The 26778-nt window shown below is 44.6% G+C and overlaps 1 protein-coding gene across 2 annotated transcripts in view; it reads left to right on the plus strand.

The window, feature by feature from the left end:
* Positions 1–26778, plus strand: part of RP1 (RP1 axonemal microtubule associated) — a 1013486-nt gene that overhangs the window by 650682 nt on the left and 336026 nt on the right. For both annotated transcript variants that reach the window (XM_073679301.1, XM_073679302.1), the window contains exons 35-38: positions 15450–15663; positions 17817–17998; positions 20090–20297; positions 20386–20540. In XM_073679301.1, the coding sequence (XP_073535402.1) occupies positions 15450–15663; positions 17817–17998; positions 20090–20297; positions 20386–20540 (759 nt within the window). The remainder of the gene's footprint in view (positions 1–15449; positions 15664–17816; positions 17999–20089; positions 20298–20385; positions 20541–26778) is intronic.

Consider the following 26778-nt stretch of genomic DNA (forward strand, 5'->3'; position numbering starts at 1 on the left):
AATGCGCCCAGTATGGCTGCCAGCTCCTACACAAATGTGCCGCTATGTCACTTAAGACATCAACCTCTACTATAGCCAGCCACTTGTATGACAATGCCATTTGAGAGTCCATGAGACCACTGAGCCATTATCCTTCTCTAGAATTACTATTGACCATAGTTAACACTGACAGTTAACACAAACCGGCTTACCACCTCTTTAAGAGGGTCTCTTCAATAGGAGCACAAGGTCCAACTTGACAGTAGCTTTGCTATTTGCTCTTCTTAACAGTAACTTTACTCTACATTTCTGGCGCTGCAATAATACCAGCAAGCCTGCACATGGCACCAAAGTCATGGATCTTCAGACACCTTTTTTTCTTACAGTATTACATTCAGGATTGTTGTTTCTGGGATCAGTTAGTTAGTGACTTAGAAATAGGGATGCCAGCTGTTACTCTGCAAGTTAGATGGTATAATTTTTTTTACAGAATTACAAAAGAACACAGCACAACATCATCCAGATCCACTCTCCACACATTTCCAGCAGGGGCAGACATACCATTGGTGCAACATGTGCAGCCGCAAAGGCAGGGCCGGTGTCCACACCTGGCACACCCAGGCAAGTGCCGGGGCCCTGGACCATCAGGGGGGCCCACTCGCCATCGAGGCCCGGGCCACTTCCCCAGCATTTGTGCAGAACCTCTGGTGCTGCTTGATTGCTGTCACTTCACAGACATGGTGTGTGCATATCTGTGTACCGTGTGTGTGCATGTCTGTGTGCATGTTTGCGGGCATGACTGCGTACTGTGTGCTTGTATGAATGCATGACTGCGTTCTGTGTGCATCTGTGCGTGCATGTCTGTACGTCTGTGTACAGTGTGCATGTGTGCGTGCATGTCTGCCTACTGTGTGCATGTGCATGTCTGCGTACTGTGTGTGTGCATGTCTGCCTACTGTGTGCATGTGCATGACTGCGTACTGTGTGCGTGTGCACGTGCATGACTGTGTACTGTATGTGTGCATGCATGACTGCATACTGTGTGCATCTGTGCGTGCATTTCTGTATGTCTGTGTACTGTGTGCATGTGTGCGTGCATGTCTTCCTGCTGTGTGCATGTCTGCCTACCGTGTGCATGTGCATGTCTGCGTACTGTGTGTGGGCGCGCGCATGTGCATGTCTGCGTACTGTGTGTGTGTGCGCGCGTGTGCATGTCTGCCTACTGTGTGCATGTGCATGTCTGCCTACTGTGTGCATGTGCATGTCTGCGTACTGTGTGTGTGCGCATGTCTGCATACTGTGTGTGTGCATGTCTGCGTACTGTGTGTGTGCGCGCGCATATCTGCGTACTGTGTGTGCGCGCGCGCATGTCTGCGTACTGTGTGTGTGCGCGCGCATGTCTGCGTACTGTGTGTGCTCATGTCTGCGTACTGTGTGTGTGCGCGCGCATGTCTGCGTACTGTGTGTGCGCGCGCGCATGTCTGCGTACTGTGTGTGCTCATGTCTGCGTACTGTGTGTGCGCGCATGTCTGTGTGGCACCCCAGGGGTCCGGTTGCCACAGTGGCATTGCCTCCCTCAAAAGAGGTAATGCCATGCCTGGAAGCAAGCAGGGATCCCCTAGTCAGGGGTACTAAACATGCAACATTTTCCTGGCTCCAGACCAGCAAGGGGAGCTCCTCCCATTGGCAACTGGGATCTGGGGGCGGGGTTAATGAGTCTTAGTGTGACGAGTTGAAGCGAGGACGTCGAGGAGAGAGGAGCTGGGGACTGGAGCTACGCGGCAGCTCACCCCAGAAATACCGCACAGAAGATCTGGACACCGGAGTCCGAGGCTGTGGGGCACTGAAGGCCCAGCCACAGAAACCAGAGGGCAGGAGACTGCAGGTTTCCTGGCCCATCATACGCCCGGAGGCTCAGCAGCACCGCAGGGTCCAGCACCGCCACGTTGGAGCGACGCATAGCAAGGCCCGAGCTGCCTGCCATACGGGTGAGCACAGAAACGCCGCACTCAGGGACGAGGGCCACCGCACCGCTACAAGTAGCAGGGCCAAAGAGTTTAGTGGAAAGGGAAGGCCTCCAACTTCACCTGGCAAGGAGGATCCTTGTTTGCTTCCAGGCTGCCTGGGCTCCCACTTTTAGCCAGTACTCTAGTCCCAGCTTATCTAATCACCATCAGTAAAGACCCTTAGGACTGCACTACACTGCCTCTCTGTTTATTGCTGCGCCATCAACCCCTGCACTACAACGCCCAGTACAACCTGCAACATCTTCTATACTGCACTGCCCTGGAGCTAGCTCTTCCTGTGGAGAGCCACACCATCCCTGCTGCTGTAACATCAGCTTCAGGGGACTGCTCCGCAGCGGTGGCTCCCTTTAGCCGCATTTCACAGGTGGCGTCGCAAACTCTATAAACATTATAAATCCCCTATCAATAACCCCTTTTTATTGACCGCCCTGGGTCACGGACCGGGTCACCGCCACTGTGACATCCCCCAGCATCTACCGGCCCGGCACCGGGTACCCCACGGCTCAGGGGGCGCGTCATCTGCATACTGTGTGTGTGCGTGCATGTCAGTGTACGGTGTGTGTGCGTGCATGTCTGCATACTGTGTGTGTGTGCGTGCATGTCTGCGTACTGTGTGTGTGCATGTCTGCGTACTGTGTGTGTGTGCATGTCTGCGTACTGTGTGTGTGCGTGTGCATGTCTGCGTACTGTGTGTGTGCGTGTGCATGTCTGCGTACTGTGTGTGCGTGCATGTCTGCGTACTGTGTGTGTGCGTGCATGTCTGCGTACTGTGTGTGTGCGTGCATGTCTGCGTACTGTGTGTGTGCGTGCATGTCTGCGTACTGTGTGTGTGCGTGCATGCATGTCTGCGTACTGTGTGTGTGCATGTTTGCATATGTGAAGGATGAGGGAACAGCCTGTGCCCTCTGTTGTATACCTATATTTCTCCGCTGTATCCGTGCATCATGAACGGTGGTATGTTCTAACCCCTTACTGGCCTGGGGCGTATTAGTATGCCCCAGGCCATCACCCCCGTTTCAGCACGGGCTCCGGCGCTGAGCCCGCACTGAACCGGGCACATGTCAGCTGATTCTTACAGCTGACATGTGCCCGCAACAGCCGCGGGTGGAATCGCGATCAACCCGCTTCTGTTAACCAGTTAAATGCCGCTGTCAATCTCTGACAGCGGCATTTAACAGCGCCGCGCCGGAAGCACGTCACTTACCCTGCCCATCGGTGACCCCGTCACGTGATCGCGAATCACTGATGGGTGGGCATGGCAACCTGGGGTCTGCAGCAGACCCCAGTGGTTGTCATATAAAGATTACTATGAGCGCCACCTAGTGGTCGGCACTCATAGTACAGGAGCATTTCTGTCACATAGAGGTGATCTACTCATCACCTCTATGTAGCAGAGGCGATCAGACAGTTGCTGCTTCTAGTCTCCTATGGAGACTATAAAAGCAAGTAAAAAGTGTAAAAAAAATGTTATTAAAAAAATGTAAAAAAATATAAAAGTTTAAATCACCCCCCTTTTGCCCCATTCGAAATAAAATAATAAAAAATAAACCCCACATACACATATTTGGTATTGCCGAGTTCAGAATCGCCCAATCTATCAATATAAAAAAAGAATTAATCCAACCGGTAAACGGCGTAACGAGAAAAAAATTCCAAACGCCAGAATTACGTTTTTTTGGTCGCCGCAACATTGCAATAAAATGCAATAACGGGCGATCAAAACATCAGATCTACCCCAAAATGGCATCAATAAAAACGACAGCCCATAGCGCACAAAAATAAGCCCTCACCCGGCCCCAGATCCCGAAAAATAGAGACTCTACGGGTCTCGGAAAATGGCGCCATTTTTTTTTTGTTAGCAAACTTTGGATTTTTTTTTCACCACTTAAATAAAAAAGAACCTATACATGTTTGGTGTCTACACATTCGTAATGACCTGAAGAATAATAATGGCAGGTCAATTTTAGCATCCAGTGAACGTGGAAAGAAAAAAAACAACAACTGTGGAATTGCATTTTTTTGCAATTTCACCACACTTGGAATTTTTTTCCCGTTTTCCAGTACACGATATGGTAAAACTAGTAATGGGGTTTAAAAGTACAACCCGTCCCACAAAAAATAAGCCCTCGCACGGCCATATTGACCAAAAAATAAAAACGCTATGGCTCTGGGAACAAGGGGAGCAAAAAACAGAAATGCAAAAATGGAAAATCCCACGTTCGTTAAGGTGTTAAAGGGGCCCACTGATACTCTTTCGCCAGGGGTCCACGAAAACCTGGAGCCGGCCCTGCGCACAGGCACTCAAGAAGAATTGGGGTCCATTTCCACTTCCAAAGCTGGTAAAATTGTCATTATGAGAAGCTATTTAACTGCAAAGGGCCATATATTGTTCTTGCACAGGTGCCCTCTTCTGTCTGTGTCCATCAGTATTTCCAGGATAGGTCTCTCAAGCTACACAATATGCACATCACACACCAAGGGGTAACAAAATGTTTTCCATTATTTTATTATATTATGTTGTTGCTCTCTTAATTGCATGTCGACCGCTGGGCATCCGGGTTCTTGCTTAGATCATGGCTCAGTGCGCACACAGATCAGAATATGGATGCAATAGAAAGCATAGGCTTTCTCTTGCGTCCATACACAATGCTGTGTGCGCACTGAGCCATGATCTATGCAAGAACCCGGATGCCCAGCGGTCGACATGCAATTAAGAATGCAACAAGGATATATATAAAATAAAAAACATTTTGTTGCTCTTTAAAGGGAATTTGTCAGCAGGTTTTTGCTCTTTAATCTGAGAACAACAAGATGTATGGGCAGAGACCCTGATTACCGTGACGTCACACTTAGTTGGCTACCTGTTGTAGTTTCAATAAAATCAGTGTTTTATCGGCCAGAAATTATCACTAGAGGATTCGTTTTTTCATGCCACTCTGTAATCCTACCCCTACCACTGATTGACAACTTTCTGCCTATGCACAGTGTACACAGTGTTGCATCTTTGCCTAACTATACTGATGCATAAACTACAGGCAATAACCCATACACTCTCTGTACAGACACTGGACCACCAGAAGAGAAATGTGTATAAGGTTAAGTTCACAGGATGCGTTTTTGATGCGTTTTTGCAGCGGTTTTCCCACCGCGGAAAAACTTTGAAAACGGTTAGAATAGGTCTGCCAGATGTAGCAATGGTAATCCGGATATGCTGTGCACATGTTGTGGAAATTTCCGCTCCGGATTACCATTGCGGTAAAAACCACAGCATGGCCATTTTTTGCGCGATCCCGCCGCAAATTCGCGCCCATTGACTTGCATTGAACCACAGCAAACCCGCAGGTATAATATCTATACCTGCGGATTTGCTGTGTTTCAATTACAGCCAATGGCCACGAATTTGCGGCAGAAACGCGGTGCGGTGCGGTAGAGGAGGACTACAACTCATCTCATTTAACCGCCGCTCCCGCTGATAACAGCGAGAGCGGCATGGATGGGAGGAGCAGTAGTCTGCTCTGCCCAGCCCGCGGTAAAAAAAAGTTTAAAGAAAAAAACCTTATACTCACCGGCAGTCCCCGGTGTCCTCCTGGTCCCCGGCGGCGATCCTCTCCTCCCAGTGGCCAGCGGTACCGAGCTGCCAGGACCTGCAGTGACATCACCGATCAGTTGATGGTCACAAGACCGCTCAGCTGATCGGTGACGTCTGCGATCAGCTGGTCGGTCATGCGACCATCAGCTGATCGGTGATGTCAGCATTCAACTGGTTGGTCTCGTGACCATCAGCTGATGTTCCCAGGGTGGTAAGCTCATCGGAGCTGATCAGCTGATCTTCAGCAGATCAACCCCAGTGACCTTCTGCAGCATGTATACTTATAGGGGTGATTTTACACCCTTGTCAATATACAGTGCTGTCTTGTACAGCAGTGACATCAGTGATGGCTGGTATCACTGCTGTAGAAGTGACCCGGATCATTGTGGGACAATTGTTGGCAGTACGTGGACTACGTCATTGACAGCGGACAGGTGAGGGATATGGTTGTTTGTTATTTTACGTTTTTTTCAGGAGATCGAGCACTTCGCGGACGGAGTGTAATAAAAAAAAATTGTATAACCGTGTGTTTTTTATTTCATTAAAATACTTTATTCTGGCCGTGTCTTTTTTTGAAAAAACGGCAACCATTATATTACGTGGTTAGTAATTGGGGCATCTTATAGACACCCTCCATTACTAACCGGGGCTTCATGTCAGCCGCCAATACAAGGCTGACGTGAACCCCAACCCCATTACCCAACTCACCACTGCTACAGTGCAGTGGGAAGAGCGGAGGCTTGCCCTTTTGGGGGACAGGAACACAGGTGAAAAGCCCCTTCCCACCATCAATCGCCAGTGTTTTCCTGTCCCCCTTGGGGCATTGAGAGGTCCTGTAGTGCTATCTGGCCGACAGGGCAGCATTGTGTTAAAGGTTTTATTCTTGCCGGGCAGTGGTCAGTCGGGGCACTCCCTCCTCCCTCCATGCTGCTTCCGATGGGGACCGTCCCAGTCTTCCTGCGCCCCATAGAGGGTAAAGCAGGCCGGGTAATTTCCATGCTGGAGGACTGTTTCAGCTCTCCGGCATCTCCTCCTTCTTCCAGCGGTCTTGGCGCGCACGCACCGGAAGTGATGTCATCAATGATCCTGGTCACTTCCGGGCTATGCATTCCACGCTGGAACGCACGATGTTTGCACGCTTCCCAGAGCCGGCATACAGGGGATGGCGAGCCCGTTTGGCCCGCAGGTGACCTGAAGGGGGAGGGAACAAGTGTTCCTTGCTGGGGGCACATTTTTTTTCCAACAAACACCCGCCAGAAGACGTCACTAGGTAAGGCAATCTCCATCATGGAGGGTGACAGAGCCAGTATCCCTTCATCTGCAGAGCCCAGCACGCCCCCGGCTACAGTGAGTAGTACCGGGGTTGGTCACTAAGGGGTTAACTCAGCCTCTCTTTTTGAGATGACCCTAGTCTTCCCCTCCTTCTAGTTACATGGGTTTCCCTTCTCTTCCCTCTCTCTTAGGAAGACAAGGCCCCCCTACTAAGAAGGATAAGAACCAGTCCCATTAGATGTGGTATCTGCGCTAAAAAACTGCCCTCATTCCATAGGAAGAAATTGTGCCAACCCTGCACAGTTAAAGAAGAAAACCCCTCGTTAATAGAGGAGCTTAGGTCGCTGGTTAGACAAGAAGTCCAAGCAGGAGGTACAAGCAGGAGGTCCAGGCATCCATTGCCGCCCTTCCCAACTATACCTCCTCTAGACCCTCTCCCCATTAAAAGAGAAACATTCAGTAGGTAGATTCAGACATGTTTTCCATTGTGGCCAGTAGTTCTGCCCAAGACGATTTTGAAGAGAGCGCATCCTTAGGTTCCGTCAAAAAAATGGAGACTGGTAGATATTATTTCTCATCAGACAACTTGGAGGAGTTACTTGATACCGTCAGGGGCACTATGGGGCTAGAAGAGGTTGAGGTTCCCTGTTCTGGGAATGTTTAGGTGCCTTAAATCAAAAAAGCAAACTTGATTTCCAGTTCATGAGATCATTAGAGATCTCATTCGCCAGGAATGGGAAGCCCCGGAAAACCGTCTCACCATCCCTTCGGAATTAAAACATACATTTCTGCTGGAGGGTGAAGAATTCAAGTGGGACATTCCTAAGGTAGATATCCAGGTGGCAAGGGTAGTGAGGAAAACCTCACTCCCCTTTGAAGACTCATCCCAACTAAAGGACCCCTTGGACCGTAAAATGGAAAACGTCCTTAAAAAATCATGGGAAACCTCTTCTGCCTCTCTTAAGGTCAATATGTCTTCAACTTGTGTGGCCAGATCCCTCTTCAAGTGGCTAACCCAACTGGAGGAACATCTGTCACGGGTCACATCTAGAGAAGACCTGCTAGATTCCATTCCCCTCCTTCAAAAAGCCACTGGCTTCTTGGCGGACTCCTCGGCTGAGTCAGTCCGATTCGGGGCCAGAGCAGCTGTTTTATCCAATACTGCTCGCCGCGCACTGTGGCTTAAAACATGGAGTGGAGATTTCACCTCTAAGGTAAAGCTCTGCTCCATCCCCTTTCAGGGGAAATATGTATTCGGGTCAGCCCTGGATGATATCCTGGAAAAGGCCTTGGACAGAAAGAAAACCCTTCCTGAGCAGAAACCAGCTAAGAAGCGTTCCTCCTCAAAATCATCCCTCCCAATATAAGGGGAAGGGAAAATCTGGGAGCTGGGCCTACCCTAAAGGAGGCAAGGGCCGTAACATCCTTGTACCTCAGCAACAGCACTAGCAGCAGGAGAGGCAATGACTTGATCTGTGTTGGGGGCATCTCTGGGGTTTATTTTCCAAGTGGCAGGCATCTTCATGCCAGTTGGTCCTCAATACCATCAAAGAGGGTCTTCTCTTGGAATTCAATATTCGTCCCCCTCAGGTCCTACGGGTCACTTCCCTTCCTTCTCGGAGAGCTCAGGACCTGTTATCAGTCGGTCTACAGGACCTTCTGAACTCCGGGTTAATATCTCCAGTTTCCCCTGGCAGGGAAGGGACGGGTCATTACTCAAAACTATTTCTAATACAGAAACCTTCGGGGACCCCACGGATCATAATCAACCTGAAGTCCCTGAACCATCACATCAAGTACAGACGATTCAAGATGGAATTGATAAGATCAATTATCCCACTAGTAGGGAAAGGCTATGTGATGGCAACTATAAATTTAAAAGATGTGTATTACCATGTGCCAATCCATAAGTCCCACAGGAAGTTCCTATGCTTCGCAATCTCCCGGGACAATATGATGAAACACTACCAGTACAACGTACTGCCGTTCGGCATCTCTTCAGTAGCTCGGGTGTTTACAAAGATTATGGCCGAAGTCATTGTGCTCATTCAAAAAAAGGGTGTCTGTATAATTCCATACCTGGACGACATGTTGATCGTATCCCCTTCCGTGGTGACCCTCAATCTTCATGAGTCCAGAACCGTAGAAACCCTCCTCTCTTTAGGGTGGATTCCAAACACCAAAAAATCCGAGCTCCTTCCTTCATCAAGGAGAAGATTCCTGGGTGTCCTACTAGACTCTAACAAACAAACTTCTTTCCTTCCGCTGGAGCATCAAACAGCTCTCAGAACCAAGGTTTCGATTTTCAGACACCAGAAAAACCCAACCTTGAGAACGGCCATGTCATTATTGAGGTCGATGACAGCTTGTATCCAGTTGGTATCATGGGCTCAGGCCCACTCAAGGCTCCTTCAGGATCATATCTTGAAATCCTGGAACAGACGGGGGGACTTGCTAAACAAACGGACCAGGACCCCAGGTCAGGTAAAGGCTTCTCTTTCTTGGTGGCTAAGCTCCCAGAATCTTCAGAGGGGGATCTCTTGGACCCAAGACCCTCTGATTACAATGACTACCAATGCCAGCTTACGAGGTTGGGGGGCCATGGTGGCTCACACTCCTTTTCAGGGCAAATGGAGTCACGAGATGAGTATCAAATCCTCCAACTTCAGGGAGCTAAAAGCAGTAGAAGAAGCGCTCAGAGCCGCAGTCAACCTGGTCCACGGGGCTCACATCAAAATACTCTCAGACAATATGATTACAGTCACCTTCCTTCATCATCAAGGAGGCATGAAGGTAAATAGCATGAAACAAGTCGCGGGTCGAATATTCTCCTGGGCAGAACATCATCTTCTATCACTTTCGGCAGTTCACCTGAAGGGCTCAGACAACACACAAGCAGACTTTCTAAGCAGGTAAGACATCCATCCAGGAGAATGGAGCCTCAATCTTCAGGTGTTCCAGTCACTGGTATCAAAATGGGGTCTTCCCAAGGTGGATCTTTTGCCAATCACCTAAATGCAAAAGTTCCTCTATTCTTCTCACTGGACAGAAGAGACAATGCCATAGAGTTAGATGCATTAGCTCATCCCTGGCATTTCAAACTGGTTTATGCATTTCCTCCAATTCCCCTGCTGTCAAAAACTATCCAGGAAATCTGGTTAGAGAAAGTTGCCCCAATTCTGGTGGCCCTTCTGTGGCCCAAGAGGCCCTGGTTTGGAGCCATCACAGAACTCTGCCTGGACGGTCCAATGATACTTCCACAGGTCAACAACCTTCTCTCACAGGGCCCACTATTCCACCCAAATCCTCAGTGGCTTAACCTTGCAGCCTGGTTACTGAAGCCGAGATCCTAAGATCCAAAGGTCTCTCAGAGAAAGTCATAAGAGCTCTTCAGCAAAGTAGGAAACCAGTAACCAATGCCATATACGGCAAGATATGGAAAAAATTCTATCCTGGTGTGCTCCGGACACTCCTGATTCCCTACACCCTAACATAGCTCGGATCCTTGATTTTTTACAGAGTGGATTGGAGTTGGGACTTAAACCTAGTACTCCTTAAAGTGCAGATTTCAGCCCTAAGCTCTATGTTTGATCAAGATCTGGCCTCTCACATATGGATCAAGAGATTCATGACTTCGGCACTCAGACTTCATCCGAGAATTCAGATTCATGTCCCAACTTGGGATCTTAACGTGGTGCTCAAGGGTCTAACTCTCTCTCCCTTCGAGCCACTATCCACCCACACAATACAATCTCTCTCTCAAAAGACTGCCTTTTTAATAGCCATCACTTCAGCCCGAAGAGTGGGAGAATTGCAGGCTCTCTCTATCAGAGGACCCTACATGAATGTGACCGAGGATAGAATTACACTTCGTCTGGATCCTTCTTTTCTCCCGAAGGTGGTCTCAGATTTTCATCGCTATCAGGAGGTCTTCCTTTCCTCCTTTTGCCAGAACCCTACTAATTCAAAGGAAGCAGAGTTTCATCTCCTAGATGTCCGCAGAGTTGTTCTTCACTATCTTCAACAAACCGAGTCTTGGAGACTGGACCAGAATCTCTTTATCCAACACTCAGGGCATAACAGAGGAATGAAGGCAGCTAAATCCACTATAGCAAACTGGATTAAGAAGGCAATCAGTGAGGCCTACATCAACCAACAGCTAGCTCCTCCGATTGTTCTGAAGGCATTTTCTACCAGATCTACATTAGCTTCCTGGGCCGAAAGAGCGGGCGCATCTTCAGAGCAGATCTGCAGGGCAGCTACATGGTCTTCCCTTCATACATTCTCCAAACATTATAGATTAGATCTGTCATCTAGTAGGGATTTAGTCTTTGGTAGGAAAGTTCTCCAAGCTATTGTCCCTCCCTAATGAAATATTGTTGGTATTCCTCCAATGCTGTCGTGGAAGGCGTTTTGAGAAAATAGAATTAGTCCTTACCGGTAATTTGTTTTCCAGGAGCCTTTCACGACAGAATGAAATTCCCTCCCTACGCAGTTCTTGGATTTCCATATAACTGTCAGGTAACCATTTCCAGGTGATCACTGGCGATTAATGGTGGGGAGGGGCTTTTGACCTCTCTGTGTTCCACTCCCCCAATAGAGCGTGAACGACTTCCTCCAATGCTGTCGTGGAAGGTTCCTAGAAAACGAATTACCGGTAAGGACTAATTCTATTATTTTTGGACAGTCCCAGAGGCAGTAAAAAATGTCAGCTGGAGAATGTAAGCATTTAGGGCAGGGAAAGTCACCTGAGGGGGACATTTTTGACTTAACCTCCGGGGAGATATATGCTCTATGAAATATCATGAGTCATGGTTTGTGTAACTATCATACGGTAACATAGAGTTAATGCGTAATGTGGCGTTCAAAAGGTCTTTTACCCGACAATCAGTTAGTTGAGATACCCATCTCCCTGGGCCCGGTGAAGAGTCCGACCACTGTATGGAAGGTTTCAGTGACTTATATATAAGACTCAGGCAATAAGTCCCAATTTGGGCTTTAATGGAAATTAAATTTAGAGGGTATGTCCCGCAATATTGAGCCTACATAATGTTTAATTTGGGTAATAGTGAAGGTATCTCCTGCCAAAATTGGGTATTTGAAGACAATGTCTTCCAAAGTAAGAGGACATTGATTATCTGTCAACATGTCACAAACCAGTCTACATCTATTATTCCCAAGCACATGATAGACGGGAGGCGGCCTGCACTGTAGAACGGAGGGGTTGCCTCGAAAAGGAAGAAACACCGAGATATGAGGGTCAAGTCCACTAATTCGTCTAGCATGACGCCATCCCAAGACTACTGACCATAGCAGGGAGTTATCTCTAACCTCCACTGGGATCTCAGCTTGTCATAAATGTAGCAGAGCTGGGAGACTAAAGGGTCCACACATGGCCTTGTCTATTGGAGTATTAGTGAAGCGAGTGAAGGCACAGATCCAGTCAAGGGAGTTGCGAAAGACAGCCGCCACAATGTAAAGATGTAAATTTGAGAGATTAAGGTCACCTAAAGATCTAGTTTGTTGAAGTTAAAAAATACTAATTCTAGAGCCCCCTTCTGAGCCCCAAATAAATTGACGAAAGACTTGTGTTCAAAGCCGGTCATCAGCTTTGGATAACAGAACCGGCAGCGTCTGTAAGGAGAAGAGTATTTTAGGGAAAGAGATCATTTTAATCAGATGGGCCTTACCCGCAAAGGATAATTTAAGGGATTTCCAGGATTGTATTTCCTGTACAACCACAGAAATGAGAGACCGGACATTCAGTTTATAGATATCATGAGGGTTTGAGGGTAAGTGAACACCAAGATAACGTAGAGAGTCTCTCCCCCACTGAAAGGGCAAAGGGAACAGCCACCGTTTCTGAGCAGCTTTGAATATAGCTAAAGCATGAGATTTGTCAAAATTTATACGAAATCCCTAAACTGCTCCAAACCATTGAAAGCATCCATTATAGAAGGAATGGATTCCTTAGGGTTGGCTATCATGAGTAAGATATCATCAGCAAATGCCAATGTTTTAAGCGTATGGTGACCTATCCCAATACCCCCAAAGGAAGGAATCATCTCCAGGTACCTCAGCAAGGGGTCTAGGGCAATATTAAATAACAGAGGTGACAGAGGACAACCCTGCATCGTCCCCCTAAAGATGGAAAAAGGGGTTGACTGGATACCATTAAGCCAAATCGAAGATTGGGGGTTGGTGTAAATCGTCCGTACAAAGTTGAAAAAGGTAAAGCCAAACAATCTATACTTAAGAGTTCTAATAAGGTGAGACCAGGACGCTCGGTCAAAAGCTTTATCAGCATCAAGGCTGACCAGTATATTCTGCTTAGCCTTAGGTTGATAACTATGTGTAATGGCCGCCAATGCCGTCCTAATATTATAAGTGACAGACCATGGACAAAACCTGTTTGAGATGAGGTGAGAATATCAGGAAGTATAGACTGCAGTCTATTAGCCATGATTTTGGTGAGCAGTTTAAAATCAACGTTTAGAAGGGAAATCGGGCGGTACGAGGCCGGGAGAAACGGATCCTTGCCTGGCTTTAGTAATAAAGACAAACAAGCTTCATTAAATCGGTCGGGCAAAGAACCCTAGTCAATAATATGATTTTAATGAGAAGTAAGGTGAGGAGTGATTAAAGGTTGTAACTATTTAAAAAATTCTACCAAGAACCCATCCGGGCCAGGGGCTTTAATCAGATTTGAAGATTTGATGACCGATCCAACCTCCCCAGGAGAAATCAGCTGATTTAGAATTTCCCATTGACAAGCGGAAAGCCTTGGCGGACAAGCCTTATGCAAAAATGTATATTCGTCCTCCTGAGAGAACTAGGGATGGGCCTAAAGATCTGCGTAAAAATCTCTAAAAACCACACAAATTTGAGTTGGGTCACGGGTGATAGAGCAATCAGGTAAGGTAATATTCGGAACTCTGGTAGCCGCTTTGAATGGCTTCGTTAGAGATGCCAAAAGACAGCCCGGTTTATTACCCCAGCGGAAATATCGATTGCGTTGATGAGCTAATTGATTGTGTGCTTGTTCGTGTAATAGGGTGTTTAGATTTTGTTTAGCTGTAAGGTAAGCCTCTCTGAAGGACGGAGTATTATGTAATTTAAAATCTCTATATGACAGTAAGCTGGTCTAAGAGAGGCCACGGGGAGGACAACAGTTTATTTTTTTTCTGGGACACATAGGAAATAATATGTCCCCTAAGCACCGTCTTAGCAGTGGCCCAAAATAAATTGATATCTAACACTTTTCTGAGCTTAACCAGTGAATTAAGAGCAGCCACACTCCAGGATAGAAGTTTGCGAGAACTTATATTAATGTGAGGAGCTATATCATTGAAGGTAGCTATGTTAACCTATCCCACATTGGGGCCAAAAAGTAGGAATAGGAAAAAGAGGATAGTTGGGAAAAGGTCTGTCCCAGCGAGCAAACCCAAATACCCAAATTAGCCAAAAAGACCGAGTATAGACTGTGCCCGAGGAAGGGGAACCCACCCCCAATCCCCAGCTGAACTAAAAAACAACATATAAACCAAAATGCTGAACATCAAGCTAAATTATGCCAACTAATAGCATCCCCTAGAAGGAAAGTCACAAGATAAGAACAAATATTGCACAAACTAAAATAAAGGAAACCTATACAGAAATCATGCAATAAGACAACATCAATACTCGGGTTTAGATACTTAAAGGCAGTAGAACATATGGCTACAAATCAGAGTCAAGTAACTGGAGAGGATGCCAGAGAGGAACGCTCAATTTCCTCCAAGGCTTTATCAGAGTCATCAAAAAACATTAGTTTTCCTTGAAGCACCACCCGGAGGCGTGCAGGGTATAAAAGGGCAAAATGAGTGCCCCTGTCATGTAACAGCTTACATACTGGTGAGAAAGCACGGCGCTTGGCCGCCACCAAGGCGGAGAAATCCTGAAACATGAGAAGGGAGTGGCCCTCATACTTCAACGAGGAGGCGGCTCGAAACGCCCGAAGCAGTTACATTTTGTCCTGATAATTGAGTAACTTGAAAATAACAGGGCGTGGGCGGGCTTTTGGATCAGAGCGCTCAGGTCCAGTCCTGTGGGCTCACTCCACCACCATGGAGTCAGGCAGGTAAGGCAAATTGAGTGCTCGTGGGAGCCAGGAAGAAGTAAGGTGGTGAAGGTCCAGCACAGATTCAGGGACGCCGATGATCCGAAGATTGTTGCGACGACTCCGGTTCTCCAAGTCGTCAAATTTTTCCTGGAGCTGCTCTATCGCATGGTCTCTATCTTTTATTTGAGCAGCAAAGGATTGTATTGTGTCCTCTAAATCAGAAATCCGCTGCTCTGCCGCTGAGATTTTATTGGTGTGTTCAGTCAACTGGGATGTGATTGATTCCAGTGAGGATTGAAAAGATTAAAATCGGAAAAGTTTGATGTGTAATGTATAGTAAATATGGCTATGGTTCCATCTGATACACTGCCAAAATACATTTTTTTCTGAGCCTGATTAGATTTTTCTCTTACAAAAAATAACCATCTTATGCTTATTTGTATGATTATAGCAGTATTGTTTTTTCCTTTCTACTTCCCAGGTTGACTGTTTTGAACTAGAAGCTGTGTCTCTTGGTGATCTGAGGAAAGTTGTGCTTGGACATGACAGAGAAGGGTATGGAGCAGGAATGTATCTGAAGATGGTCACAGTTAAAGAATCTCAAGACTCTTCTACTGAATGGGTTTTTCCATTTTGGAACTGGTTGGACAGTCATCTGGGTTTATGTCAGACAGTCTGCAAACTGTATACGACAGGTACAAATTCTGCCCTCTTTATTATATATTTAGTAAGACTTAAAAAGTTCCATGCAGTTCAGTTTATTCAGTTATTTTTTTAGCAATGTTACGACATTGGATGTACATGTACGTCAAGAGTCGATTTAATAAGCTATCATGTTCCTTTAACAGCTGTGCATGGAGCGGAGCACTTCTTGCGGCTGTTAACATGTTAAATGACACTGTCAATGTCTGGCAGCTGCATTTAACACATGCCAGCAGGGGGTATGTCATTCCACGCTCATATTGGCCTGCCCGTGACGTGATCTCAGGGTGCCAATGAGTTGTCATGACAACCAGGGATCTGCTGATGACCCCCATACCTGTCATCACGATCCTCCTGTGAAAGCAAGCCTCTAGCTGGCGTTCTTAGGAGACTGTGATTTTAATTATTTATAGCACAGGTGATCACATGATCTCAGCTTCAGGTCCCCTAAAGGGACTATTAAATACATTAAAAAGTGAAAAAAAAGTAAAATATATGAAAAACAAGAGTTCAAATCAACCACTTTTGCCCCATCAAAAACAAAAAAATCAAAAATACACACATTTGGTATCGCTGCGTTCATAAAAGTCTGATCTATCAAAATATAAAATAAATGAATCCGATCGTAAACTGCATAACGCAAAAAAATCAAATCGCCAGAATGTTTTCTTGGCCTCCTCAACTTTGCAATGAAATGTAATAACTGGTCATCATAAATTCGTATCTACCCCAAAATGATATCAGTAAAAACGTCAGCTCAGGGTGAAAAAACTAAGCCTCCACACGGCCCTAGATCTGGTAAAATAAAAACATTATGGGTCTCAGAAAATGGAGAAGGAAGTTTTTTTTTTCTTACAAATTTTTTTTTAAAAAAAATTGTCATTGAGGTAAAAAAGAAAACTATACATGTTTGATATGAGTACTGACCGGAAGAATCCTATTGCTAGGTTAGTTTTACCATATAGTGAACATGGTAAATAAAAAAAAAAAAAAAAACAATTGTGGAATTGCACTAGTTTTGCAATTTCAACACATTTGGTATTTTTTAACAGTTTTCCATGATAAAATGAATGATGTCATTCAAAACTACAACTTGTCCCTCAAAAATCAAGCCATCAGCAGCTTTATTAATGGAAAAATAAAAAAGTTATGGCTTTTGGAAGATGGGGAGGAAAAAGCGAAAATAAAAAGCTGAAAATTCCCTGTGGGTGAAGAGGTTAAGACTCAGTTCTCACGATGAATATTTAGTGCATTTTTGATGCTTCAGAATTTCTGCAACAATTAGCTAATTGTTGCTAATGACTTTTTTATTGCATTTTTAGGGTATGTAGTGGACACTTTTTGCAACATTTTCAGAGCAGAATCTGAGCAGAATCTCCCAAGTTTTTGAGAAATTATTTTGGTTTTGAGGAGGTTTTGGAGAGTTTCTTTGCAGTTTGTGCTCCAAAACCTCCTAAAAAAGTTTTTTTTACATGAGTTTTATCGCATTTTTTCCACTGTGTTCTCTCTCTCTCTTTCTCTCTCCATTGCAATGGACTTCTGTGAGAAGTCTGTGTTTGGAGTTTAGCACCGGACCCTAACTGACTGGTACGAACCCCAGACTTTTAAGTTCGGGTTTGCTCATCTCTAGCTAAGAATAATGCAAGCTGCGCAGGTCCAGAATTGAGCAGTTCCGGCCGCCGCCGACACCGGGAACAACTTATCAGCGGAGGTGCCGGGTGTCGCACCCCCACTCATCAAACATTTTTGACCTGTCCAACAGATGGGCGATTAATGTTAAAGTTCCAGACAACCCTTTAATTTTGGCCTTAATACCAGTGCCACAAATGAGCCCAGATCTTGCTCATATGAACCAGATTGTAAAGATTTTGTAATTTGCTAGCAGGTGCTCTTTTTGTTATTCCTGTACTACACAATTCACATGAAAGTGAAAATCTTCCTTCTTGATATACAAAGTTAAAACTGGGTATCTAGCAAAGCAAAACTAAATAGACCTGATTTGTCTAGGACAGTTTTCAAGATCTGTTGCCATGGTTACCATTAGTGCAAGACGTCTTAACCTGTAATGTGTCAAATAAATATTCCATGATTTTCTTACTCATTTTATGGTCTTTTTCTTGTATTTTTCTGTTTTCTCATATTTAAGGCAGGAGATTATCAACAAGCCCCATACCTATCGCTCAACTTGGCGGCTTATGGATAATTGATATTTCTGGCTCTGGATTTGAGAGCGCTGAGAATCTGAACAGTTTTTCTCTTTCATTTTATGGTAATGGGGGCAAAGTACAAATGGAAGTAACAATTAGTGGGAACACGCTGCAGGTCAAGGTATTTATAACTCACTAACAATGAATTCCACTGTATGCCACTATAAAGCAGACTTCTGTTGTATTACATCTCTTATATTTTGTGTGTTCAGACTGTTCCAAGTTGCCTACATTATAGTGATTTGTAAAAATGGAGAACGCATCCATTATGCAGCCCTGAAGGAGCATGCCATCATTTTTGTTATTTAAAGGGGTAGTCCAATAAATATCATGTATAACCTATAAATAGATGATAAATGTAAGAGTGTTTAGAGTTTGAGACTCCCACTGGTGCTACTGAGACCCCCATTGGCGCCAAGAACTGGGGCCCAAAGTCACCTTTGTGCATGTGCAACCACCATTCCATTATAGTACCTGGCAGACAGAAATATATGAAACATTTGGTACTGTAGGAATTTTTCTTTGGCTATTTTAATATCTCTATGTGTAACGTGCATCATATGCTGCATCTTTTCAAACTGCACCATTATTTTTGTTTTTTTGCTTTTTCTCCCCATCTACTTCTATGGAGACCAAAGTGGGAATGAAAACCATTATTTTCCATCCTGCAGAAGTGGAGTGCTGCAAAAAAATTCAGCCAAACATTTGGGGAGACGTTCTTACGTCTCCTTAGTCTACGTTTGCTTAGATACGAAAAATATATTAACCTCTATTTAACAATCAAAATGTATACATCAAACTTTTGCAAATTGAATGCAAATGTATACCTTTTTTAGGCTGGGTTTACAAACTCGGTTTTGCAATTCTATTTCTCTGTTCCGTTCTAGGAACGGATTTGCAACAGATCAATTCTCAGCATGAATTCCATTTTAATGTTCCTACAGCAGTACAAAGAGGTAAAATAGCAAAACTCAGATGGGAACAGAGTCTTGTTTGTTATAAGGAGCAGGCTCAGATTGCCCCACAGCAACACAGGTGAAGCCCCTGGTAAGTCCTTGTGCAGGAGTGGGCCACCCCTTCTCCCATGATCAGTGCATGACACCGTACACTTCATGCTAAATACAGGCAAAGGCAGCCCCATTTATTTAGAAAACTACCTAGTTTATTATTATATTGAAGCATAGGCTAAGATTACATAAAAAATAAATAGCAGATTACATAGTATCCTCTATCCACAGGCCCCACCTTCTCTACATTGTCACAAGGGTCCCTTTCAAACCAGTCATATTGCAGCTCTATGCTGTTGCCAAAACCTGTTGCAATAATCTCTGGATCATTGAGTTAATTGGTTATTCTCATGTTATGAAATTGGTATAGTTAGTTAGGCAGCATGAAAATAACTGTCTAACTGCCAGCATGAAAATAATCAAGTTTGCAATTGACTTGCTTTTTCTATCTGCAGTCTTTGTCCTACTATGAGAGCTTTTGTCTTGTTGTTTATAGCTTTTTGCCAGGGGGACTTGACCATGAGAGGGTGGTCAAACATGTGCAGTTGCCACATTCAAGCATGGGATAAAAGGAGCATGCTCCTCAGATCCCATCCTTCTCTCTCTAGCCCATTTCTATAGAGCTGTTTGACAATGCTGCTTACCTTCCCCTTTCTGTCAGCTCCTGGCCCCAAACTGCTATCAGTCCTGCAAAATCACAAGTACCCATTAGCTGCTTGAGCAGTTCTCCTAATCATTGCTCACTTTTCCCATGAGCAGCTGGGCCATGTGCTTGTTCACTGTAAATAAATATAGAGATAACAATGCAGAAAATGTGTCAGTCACAATAGCACATTTAGGTCAGCAGAAAGACGATGCTGAACCAGAATCTGAGAATGTATAGCACACTAATGAAGACATAAAGCAGGTAGTTAAAAGAAAGAAAAAAAATGATTGCTGGCATTGATATGATTGAAGTAATATTGTATGTAGAAGTTTAGAAATTTAAATTACCCTGTCATCCACATGTCCTATTCTAATCGACTGAAATGAATAGGAAAAGTGCATTTAACCTACTGATGGTGTCACCGTCCTGGAAGGACCTGCTAACTCATCACTATCAGCTCCACTTACCTCCCGATGTGAAAGTGATTGTCACTGGACTACTGGTTTAATTGTTTTTTCCTCTGGTATTTTCTTAACCATTTACTCTGCTTTAATTTCAGGATGAACTACAAGTGGGCACGTTCTTTAAGGTCCAGGCTTCTTGGTCACATACACAGGTGTTCCAGTCATGGCATTTATCCTCAATACACATGAAACACACAGTGACGAATCAGGAGATGTGGCTCAGTTTTCAATGCTGGATGAGACCTAATGAGGACAGATGTGTCGAAATACCGGCACTGTATCCATATAAGGATCCCCTCCCAGGTGAATATCGGCTTTATCATTTTTCTATTACACATCCACATGGTGTGAAATTACATTTAATGAAAATGTGCATGAATATTATTTCCAGTGGTGGAATACACAATTTCTGTACACACTGGAGATCAAATGACTGGAAGGAGCGCCGGCCGAATGTACATCTGCATGCAAGGAGAACACGGAGAAACAGGAAAAAGAGTTCTCAATGTGTCTGGCAATGATGTCATTCCCTTAATCAAAGGACAGGTAATGTTTGAGGATAGTATTTTGTGTTGGCTGTGTAATCTAATAAGATAATTATAATAGTTTCCATTATTTCTCCACTCTGGATGCCCAGCTATGAGCTAAAGTGAAGAGCATTCAGAAAGAGCGACTCTTGCTATGATGGACTCATCCTATCCATGTATGACATTACATCTGCTCTCAGTAGTTCATTCCACCATGCAAACAGTGTAATAAAAAGTGGTCAAAAAGCCATAAGCAATGGCACAGTGTCAGTTGCCAGTGCCTGGGGCAAGGCAAGTATTCTGCACCCCTTAATCCGTGAAATATTAGTGCTCCCGAGTAGTGTTGAGCGAATTCGTTTGGCATTTCAAATTCGGGTTCATGTTTGGGGTTCCGGCTTGTTCGCGCCAAAAAATCAGCTCCACCCATGAATATCCCTGATTTGCCACGCTGTCACGCAGATTCGGGGTTCCGGCTTGTTTGGGCCAAAAAATCGGCTCCGCCCATGAACATCCCTGATTTGCCACGCTGTTATGTGTGGCAAATCAGGGATGTTCATTGGCGGAGCTGATTTTTTTTGGCGCGAACAAGCCTGAACCCCAAACACGAATTTGAAATGCCGAACAAATTCGCTCAACACTACTCCCGAGTCCTGACATTTCTGTGTTGAAGAACCTTACACCCCCTTTTAAACACAGGTATTGCAATTTAATTTTTTTAAAGAAAAAGATTATTAAAAATTGTATGTTTTTTTAGTTTATTACTTTTGTTGTTTTTCATGTAACAATTTTAGTCCCCTAACCTTATCCATAAGCCTAAGCCTAACTATTACTCTAATCTGATCCCTTACCTTAACTCTAGTTGGGATTAGAACAAGGATAAACTATAAAAGCAGCTGATAGTAATGAATGAAGGCAGCATTGATAGATATGCAATGCACTTGATTCAATACTATTTTCATTCATTAGGTGGTAATCTTCTGTCATCTCTGCGGCTGCTTATGCAGAATGCAGGAGTGGAGGTCAGTGATTGGCTGCTGCTCTCTATATTGGCAGTAACTGCGTTAACACTTTATTTCTGTAGTAAATAAAAAGCGTAACATTTAAAAAACAGCAGAATGGTGTTTGTTTCTATTTTTTCGCAATTTTAATAAAAGTTAGGTACACCAAAATGGTGCCACCAACAAATACGAATACCGCAAATAACAAGCCCTCATATAGCTACGTCTACAAAAAATAAAAACTATGACTTGTGGAATGTGACAATGAAAAATAAATGTGGACATTAAGGCCAAATTAGGTGTGGTCCTTAACCCCTTCACTAACTTTGACATAGTTGTATGTCAAAAGTCATGTCACTGCCTTTGATTTAATCAGCCATCATGTGCCTCTAACAGCCGCAGGAGGATCGGAGCTCTGCTCGCAGCTGTTAACCTGTTAAATCCCGCTGTCAATTTCTGACAGCGGGATTTAACAGGTGCCGGCAGGGCAGACGCGTCATTTCACGCTCCCTTTCGGCGCGCCTGTGACGTGATCGCGGGGTGCTAATGGCTTGCCCTCTTGCCCCATTAAAAATAAAACACTTATAAAAAAAAATAGTGCACGTTTAGTATCGCTGCGTACGTAAAAGTCTGATCAAAATGTAGAATAAATTAATCCGATAGGTAAACGGCGTAATGAGAAAAAGGATATAAACGCCAGAATTACATTTTTTTGGCCACTGCAACATTACAATAAGGCTTTGTGCCCACGATGCGTTTTTTAAGCGTTTCCGCAGCGGCAAAAACGCTGCAGAAACGCTTACAAAACACATGGTAGAAGGCCTGCCATGTTCCCCAATGATAATCCGCATGTGCTGTGCACACGCTACTGAAATTTCCGCTGTGGATTATCATTGCGGAAAAAAACGCAGCACTACCAATTATTTTGCGGAAGTGCGGCGTTTTCGCCGCCATTGACTTGCATTAGAACGCATGGATTACGCATCACTGTATATGTAGATGCGCATTCCATGCGTTCTAATGTGCGGATGGTACCCGGGTCTGGAGAAGAGGAGACTCTCCTCCGGACCCGGGTACCATAGAAAACTGTTAAAAAAAAGAATAAAATAAAAAATTAATATATACTTACCTTCTGGCGGCCCCGATGCGCTCCTCCTCTCATGCCGGCAGTTCGCGATGGACTAAAGGACCTGCGCTGACATCATAGTCATGTGACGGGTCACACGACGCTGACGTCGGCAGGTCCTCCAGTGTAACGCGATCTGCCGGCAGCCGGGACAGTGAAGCAAGACATCGGGGGCCATCGGAAGGTAAGTATAGATTTATTTTTTATTTTTTGACATTCTCTCGGGTCACACTATATAAATCAATGCTGTTTGCATAGATTTATATAGTGTGACCAAGTTGTCAAGCACTTTCCAAGTGATGCTAAAATTACTTGGAAAGCGCTTGTCAACCCGCATGCGGAAATACATGTGAAGAACGCTTCACATCTGCATGTCCCTAGCAGGAAAAACGCATGTACAATCCGCATGCGTTTTTTCTGCCAGGGAGATGCAGAAACGCTCAGGAAAAAATCCAGAGCATTTCTGCATCGTGGGCATGTGGCGCCCTGCTGCGCATGGTGCCACAGAACCCAGAAGGGTGCACGGACGGAATTCTCCACAAGAGGCCCTCACTACATGCAAACACCTCCACCTTCTACCTCATACCAGCAGAGGGAGCCCTGATAGGGATATATAAAGGGAAGGTGGAGCCAGGCAGCTCAGTTAGAGATTAGTTAGTTTCAAGTTAAGTTACAGTGCAGAATGCTCTAAAGAGAGAGCAGCACGCAGGCTGCTGTGTGAGGCAAGCTAGGCCTCCAGCAGCCCTGAAGCCTAGTGAGGGCCCCGAGCGTGGCCGACGGCGAGGAGGAAAGCAGAGTGGAACTAAGGGGGCAGAGGAGCATACCAGGCTCACCGCAGTATATGTACCGGACACCGGGTCCGAGCCTACAGGGACCCTTTACACCCAGTAGGGATAACCTGAATCTCAGGAGAACTACAAGTCCCTGGCAAACCTGAAGCTAGACACATACAGGAAAAGGAACCACGAAGGCCCCGACGTCCAGGGAAAGTGGTTACCAAAGAGAGGTCCTACTTCAGAGCAACAGGTGGAGTAGAAAAAGCAAGACACATAAGCTAGGCACAGTTGCAGGCTGGCCAGGAGCTTACACAGAGGCAGACACGGATCAGGAGGCCTTATACCCGCTCCCTGGGGAGAAGTCCAAATGTGCGCCCTTCACCTGGAGTACCCTGGACCGTATCTAACAGCTGTACCAGTAAAGGTAACGAAGCAAAACCCCCTGTCTCTGTCCGTTACTCCGGCTGCGCCATCTACCTGCACCACAACGCCCAGCGCTCCCACCATCCATCAATCTACACTGCCCTGAGGCCCGCTCCACCTGTGGGGAGCTGTACCATCCTTAGCTGCCTAGTCACCTGCCTCAGAGGACTGCTGCAGCGCTGGTGACCTTCACCAGACACCACAGGTGGCGTCACGAATTTCTCTGAACTTTTAGTAGTAATTGCTACCCCTTTTGTGCACTGTCCGCCCTGGGCCAGCCACCGTGATACATATATACTGTCCCCAAACAGTAAGGCCCCCGGGGGCGCGACAGGCACATAGCCTAAAATGAAATAAGAGGCAATCAAAACATTGTATCTACCCCAAAATGGAATCAGTGAAAATTTCAGCTCAGGACACAAAACATAAACCTTCACCCAGGCCCAGATCCAGAAAAATGATAATGTTACCGGTCTCGGAAAATGGCGACAGAAGTGAATTTTTTTTTTTACTACAAATTTCCGAATTTTTTTCCACCACTTAAATAAAAAGAAAAAAGTATACTGTTTGCTATCGACATACTTGTACTGACCTGGGAAATCATATTGCCCGGTCAGTTTTACTGTATAGTGAACATGGTAAATAAGAAACCCAAAAACCAATTGTGGAATTGCACTCTTTTATCAATTTCAACGCACTTGGAATTTTTTCCTGCTTTCCAGTCACATGATAAAATGAATAGTGTCATTCAAAAGTAAAAATCGTCCAGCGAAAAACAAACCCTTATACGACTATGTGGACAGAAAAATAAAAAAGTTATGGCTCTAGAAAGAAGGGGAAGAAAAAACAAAAACGGAAATTCTCAAGGTCATGAAGGGGTTAATATGTAAAAAGAATAGCTACACAACACAAAGAAATGATCATCCAAAACTGTTATTTCATGTGAAAACTGAAGCCATATTTGACAATGTACTGGGTAGTGACCAGACTGATACAGTACTAGAGCCAAGCAGCGTTACCACTGATTCCTACATATATTTACCATCACTTCATTTTATTAGTTCTGCAGCATATTACTATTTAGAAATGAAAATATGACACTCTCGAATCTAATATTGTATATCTAACTCCACATCTAGAAATATGGCTTGAGATATGCGGCAAGGAAATTTCGTTTCGTCAGGGCTTCCTTTCTTTGAATATGACAAAAATGATATTCTTTAGAAACTGTCACGTAGCAAGGAAAGAACTTGTATTTATACGATTCTCTTAGGCTCATACAACACACGGGATAAAGAATATGCACTGGTCTACTATTTGAAACCCACAGGCGAAGCAGTGGTGATCGTGACTCTTTAGGAGCTGATTACCAGCAATAGAATGGACACACATGGATATGAACTGCTAGGTTATACTTCAACCTTCACATAAAACCTATATACGGTATACAGGCATTCTGCTTAGCGGCAAGAAGGATTGTGAAGGTATATATTATTCTGTGTAGAGTCCAGCTGCCTTGTGTATTATGTGCTTTTCTAACAATCATAAGCTAAAAAGGGAAATAACATTATATGAGCTAACAAATATATAACATCTCAAATAAGCATCACATATTGTGAATAGATAGCTACAGATGCTTAAAGTCAAAGATGCAAATTAGAACACCATTCAGGCTGAGACTGGCCCAACTGAGTACCGGAGAATCCCCTGGTGGGCCCCTGAGGCAGGGTATAATTATTGCAGTTGCAGATGGTGCGAAGGAGGCCTAACTAATGCAGTCACGGAAGGTGTAGAGGGGGCTCCCTGATACTAGCACTAGTTTCAGCTACATATGCCTCCTTGGATGCACATTAAGATGAAAGGTATTACGGAGCAGAGAACCAATGGCTCTCTGCACCATAATACCTATATATGCCACCAGCCTATCAGAGGCCGACCTCAGGAGGTGGAGTCGCCGACGACGCAGTTATGTCACTGAATTGTACCACCTGTGATGTGCGACTGAGAGAGAAGAAAGAGCAGCTTATCATGGGAGCAGGAAGAGGCGAGTGGAATGCTTTTTATTAATTGCTATGTAAAGAGCGTAAAAGAGGGGAACATTATACAGTATTGCGACCACAATGGGGGACATTATACTATATGGGGGCCGGAGAGGGGATATTATATTATATAGAAACCAGAGAGGGGGACATTAAACTAAATGAGGCCAAAATGGGGAACATTAAATTGCATGAGAGCCAGAAAAGGAGACATCATACACTATGGGGGCCACAATGGTGGACATTATACTATATGTGGGCCAGAGAGGGGGACATTATACAGTATGGGGCCACAACATTAACAATTTCCCTCATTGTGGTGCCGTACATTAAAAATGTCTCCATTGTGGCATCATAAATTAATAATTATTAGTTTATGTGGCCACAATTTTTGATGTTGCAACTGTATCAAGGCATAGACTATTACTTTATGGGTGCCACTGGGGAGGGGGTATTACTGTTGTATTTGAGCATAAACATGGACATTACTAGTATTTTGGGACACAAGGGGAAATTTTGCTGTTGTATAGGGTTCACAAGGGGGGATATATGTATTAATATTGTGTGGGGGCCTCAGAGGGAGACATTTCTACTGTGACAGGTTTACAAAGGACATCACTACTGTAAAATTTTATTTTTGGGGATACTTATACTGTGGTATAAGTAATGTAAGGTAAAAACATTTTTTCCTACTGTTTTTTTATGCGTTTGAGTTTTTTAAAACACTTGGGCCAAACATTGACAAAGTTAATAGTGAAAAATACCATGCAACAATTTGTGCGTGTTCTTAAACACTTGGTGTATTTTTTAAGTCACTGGGATTTTTTACAAAACCAATTTTGCTCTTCATGATTTTTAGATGTTTTCCCACTAGAATGGCAAAAGTACAACAATG

The sequence above is a fragment of the Phyllobates terribilis genome, unplaced genomic scaffold (assembly GCF_046119375.1).
Source record: "Phyllobates terribilis strain yellow unplaced genomic scaffold, ASM4611937v1 Scaffold_4__5_contigs__length_816908805, whole genome shotgun sequence".
Classification (NCBI taxonomy): domain Eukaryota; kingdom Metazoa; phylum Chordata; class Amphibia; order Anura; family Dendrobatidae; genus Phyllobates; species Phyllobates terribilis.